At 29.1% G+C, this 4,592-nt stretch overlaps 1 protein-coding gene across 1 annotated transcript; it reads left to right on the top strand.

Annotated features, from left to right (window-relative positions):
• The first annotated feature begins 291 nt into the window (after positions 1-291).
• On the top strand, positions 292-3,665 carry LOC107476118 (putative indole-3-acetic acid-amido synthetase GH3.9). Its single transcript, XM_016095864.3, has 4 exons — positions 292-653; positions 827-928; positions 1,812-2,635; positions 3,088-3,665. Exons 1-4 carry the CDS (start codon positions 361-363, stop codon positions 3,663-3,665), a joined length of 1,797 nt encoding a protein of 598 aa, XP_015951350.1. The 5' UTR covers positions 292-360.
• The last annotated feature ends 927 nt before the right edge of the window (positions 3,666-4,592 follow it).

Here is a 4,592-nt window from a genome sequence, read left to right as displayed (position 1 = left end):
TGTTTTATAATTTTTTTATGTGAATAAGAACAAAGATAAATACTTATTAAATATTATATATATTAAAAGAAGAAAATTTTAAACTTGAGAGAACAAATTAGAGTGATAGAAGATTTTTGTTTTTCAAGAAGTTATATTTGGCCATATATAATATAATAACATGCACATAACTATCTATATAAATGCATACAGACTAGTGCTTTTTCCATCAATGTGAAGAAGTGTTATTTAACAGTGTTATTTAGTAGTATAGTGTGTACTCTACTGTAGTGTGTTCTTCTTTGCATACAACATTCTCTACACTCTTCTTTTTAATTTCCCTATATATTAATTATTAACTCCTAATCTTTCTCTGTAACTATGGATGGAAGGAAATTAGAGTACAAAGGTGTTGAAGCACTCAAGGAGATAGAGAGGCTAACTCTGAAGGCCGGTGAAGTTCAAGAACAAATTTTGAGAGAGATCTTGACTCAGAATAAGAATACTGAATATTTGAAGAAGTATATAAACGAAAAAGATTTAAGCATAACCGAGTTTAAGAGGTGTGTTCCAGTCACAATTTATGAAGCAATATTTCCGTATATTGAAAGAATTGCAAATGGAGACGAGTCTTCTCTCATCACTGGTCACCCTGTAACAGAGATGTTATGCAGGTGTATTATATTATATATATAGAGTATTAATTTTTTCTTTTAATTAACGTATTTACATTTATTTGAAAAATAATGTTACATGCATCATCTTTGAGTACGCTTCTTTTATATAACTATTATTTTTTAATTTGAATATGCCGAAAAATGATATTGACAAATAAATGTAATCGCAGTTCAGGGACATCAGGTGGAGAACCAAAGATAACACCATCAATAGCTGAAGATCTTGACCGTCGTACCTTTCTCTACAACCTTATCATGCCAATTATAAATCAGTTAATAGTAACATTCAACTCATTTTTTTTCTTAACTTTAATAGATTGATTAAGCATTTCATTTTTATAGGTTATAATTATAAAATTTTAAATTATTTTAATATTGTTTAATATATATTTTTATTTTATATACATTTAAATCAATAACTTAGTAAAAACTTATTAAATATATCCCAATTTTTTTATAATTTTGCATAAATAATATATACAACATATATGTTACAATTTAATGTTGAATTGATAAAATTAACCTTACTTCTTTAAATTAATCTTTAACAAGATTCTTTATTTTATTTTAATGATAATAATATATTTCATATACTCGTATAGGTTGAATTATGATTCTCCTTTCTTAGTATATCTTAAAAAGAAACTGAGATGAAAAGATATCATTATATCACCACGTATTAATAATAATAACTGAAGACTCCATTACCATGCATTAGTTATGTTTATATGCAATAAATAAATAAAATTTCTTAATTGTGGGTTAAATTGTGTGGTCCAAAAAGATTAGATAGTAATGTATGCTCGACTTCACTTGGACTGCATTATTGCATTTAAATTTAATTAAGAATATATTTTTCTTATGCGTTCCTTCCATATAATAGTATATGGTAATTTAAATGCGATGGAAACTATAACTTATTAACTAATGATCTAGAGATAAGATCATATGAACACCTTTATAAATTAATCGCATGCTGATGAGATATCAATGTTATCCATTTTTCAATCCAGAATTTTCTTACTTGAATGAATGTGGTTATTGACTTGTATATGGATAATTGACTAATCCTACTTAATTTTTATAAAAGAAATATTGAACAATCTAATTAAATTTTTGTTATTAGCAAAAGTTCTTAACATAATTTAATTTCAGGTATGTTCCTAATCTTGATGAAGGGAAGGCAATGTTCCTATATTTTGTGAAGGCAGAAATGTCCACCCCATGTGGCTTACCAGCAAGAACAGTTCTCACATCTTATTACAAGAGCAAGCATTTCAAGTGCCGGAGTCATGATCGGTGGAACGACCTTACTAGCCCAGATCAAACCATCCTTTGCACCGACACGGCGCAAAGCATGTATTGCCAGATACTATCAGGCCTTATCCAACGGCAACAAGTCCTGCGACTTGGTGCCGTCTTTGCCTCAGCCTTTCTCAGGGCAATTTCTTTTCTCGAATGCAATTGGAAGATACTCACGGAAGACATAAGAACTGGACACCTTAACAACTCAATTACTGACCCTAATTGTAGATCTTGCATGACCACATTGCTATCATCACCAAATCCAACCCTAGCTGATGAATTGGTTAAGGTTTGTAGCGAAAAATGTTGGAAGGGAATTTTGTGCAAGATTTGGCCTAGGGCAAAATACATAGAAGCAGTGGTAACAGGATCAATGGCCCAATATGTGCCTGCTTTGGATTATTATAGTGATGGGAAATTGCCTTTGGTGTGTACAATGTATGCTTCATCTGAGTGTTACTTTGGGGTTAATTTAAGGCCTTTTTGTGATCCAAAGGACGTGGCATTTACAATATTACCCAACATGGGGTACTTTGAGTTCATACCTCTTGGACATAACGGGACATTGTTGATGGATTTTGATGAAAAGAAGCAAGTGCCTAATGAGAAGCTTGTGGACTTGGTTCATGTTAAGCTTGGTTGCTTTTATGAGCTGGTCATCACTACCTTTGCTGGTGAGTTAGTTATTATCTCGTTTGATAATTATTGGTTCCAAAAAATATAGTTGATTTAGCTTATATCTATTATAATAAATTTTGATATATGTATATACATTTTTTATTTCTTAATTATCTACGTACTCACAAAAGACCATCACAAAATTAATTAATTAATTATCTATTTATCTATATATATTGATTGATTTTTAATATGTATATAATATTTTTGATAAATTATTTCATGCATATGTGATGTGGCATTGACCCTTCTATATAGTATACATGATGATGTTAACAAATAATATAACATGTTATGTCATCAACCAGTGTCTGCCATCAACAAAATAATAATGATCAACCAACTTAATACAATGTCAGTTAATTAATATACATATCATTATATTATTTAATGTATCTAAATATATTTATCAAATGAAATTGTGTATTTTGATGCATACGATGATCAGGACTGTATAGATATCGAATTGGTGATGTGGTGCAAGTAGTTGGATTCTACAATAAAGCACCACAATTCCGTTTCATATGCAGAAGAAACGTAGTCCTAAGCATAGACACTGAAAAGACAAGCGAAGAAGATCTCCATAGAGCTATAACCATGGCTAAGAAGCTTTTAGAACCTCACGATGCTCTCCTACTTGAATACACTAGCTACCCGGACACTTCTTCTCTTCCAGGGCATTATGTTTTGTACTGGGAAATCCAAATTCTCCATAACAATAGCAACAATAACAAGTATTTTAGTGTTATTGAGGAATGTTGCAATGTAATAGAAGAGGAGCTGGATTACGTGTACCGTAGGTGCAGGACCAATGATAGATCTGTGGGACCACTTGAAATACGTGTGGTTGAAGGAGGGACGTTTGATTTGTTGATGGATTTGTTTATTGCTCAAGGTGCTTCAATTAATCAGTATAAAACACCAAGGTGTGTTAAGTCTAAGAAAGCACTTAAGTTGCTTAAGTCTAGGGTTCTTGCTTCTTTCTTTAGTACTAGAGATCCCAAATGGGCACCTAAGATGTGTTGATCAACTTCTTTAGAAGCTAAATAAGGATCAAATAAAATTATGATTTTATGATGTTTAATTAGTTTAATTTGCTTCTATCATAAGTGGGTAGTTGCAAATGATGAATTTAGGATGGACTTTGGTTCGTTGTTACCATGTATATTTAATTTACCTCTATTATAAGATGTGCTAGAAGTTTGGAAGAAGGAACTTTTTTTAATGTATTATTTATCTTTATTTTTATCTTATATATTGAGTTTTAAAGATGCAGGTGTGCATGGAGTACAAGAAATTAGTTCTTTATTAACAAAAATAAGGAGTGAAGAATTCATAATATAATATATATTAACTTAAAATCTTAAGGTTTTGAGTTAGGTATAATATTTTCTCATCTTATACTTTTTGGTTTGATTCCTCTTCAAAATTTGTTCTGCTATTGAAAAATCACCACCATAACTCAATTTGAGTTAACATTCACTTTTCTATAATTGGATCAGAGAATATATGAAACTAATCTAATGTAATATTCAAATTACTTAATTAGATATTATATTACCTAAACATATTTAAATACGGCAATTTCGTCTGAGTTTTTTAATTTCTCTCTATTTCGAGTTTTTGTAGTTCATAATAATTCTAAATTTTTAATAAATTTAACGAAAATGTTAGAATATATGCATGTTATTTGAGTTTTTAGTTTTTAATAGTTTAAACTTTACACCAAATTGAGTCGTAACTTAGGTAAAGTTTATAGAATTTTGATTTTTATTATTAAAAAAATTTAAGTATATAAATAATAACTATTATAAATATAATTATTCATGAATTTTTATTTTTTCTATTAATTTAAACTTAAAAAACAAGTAATTATATAATAATATAAATATGAAAAAATATTATATATCATATAATTCCGAGAGTACACGACATTTTATTCAATGTTTTGGT

The sequence above is a fragment of the Arachis duranensis genome, chromosome 2, assembly GCF_000817695.3.
Source record: "Arachis duranensis cultivar V14167 chromosome 2, aradu.V14167.gnm2.J7QH, whole genome shotgun sequence".
In the NCBI taxonomy this organism is placed as follows: domain Eukaryota; kingdom Viridiplantae; phylum Streptophyta; class Magnoliopsida; order Fabales; family Fabaceae; genus Arachis; species Arachis duranensis.
Note: the sequence above shows the minus strand (reverse complement) of the source record. Positions and strands in the feature narration are given on the sequence as shown.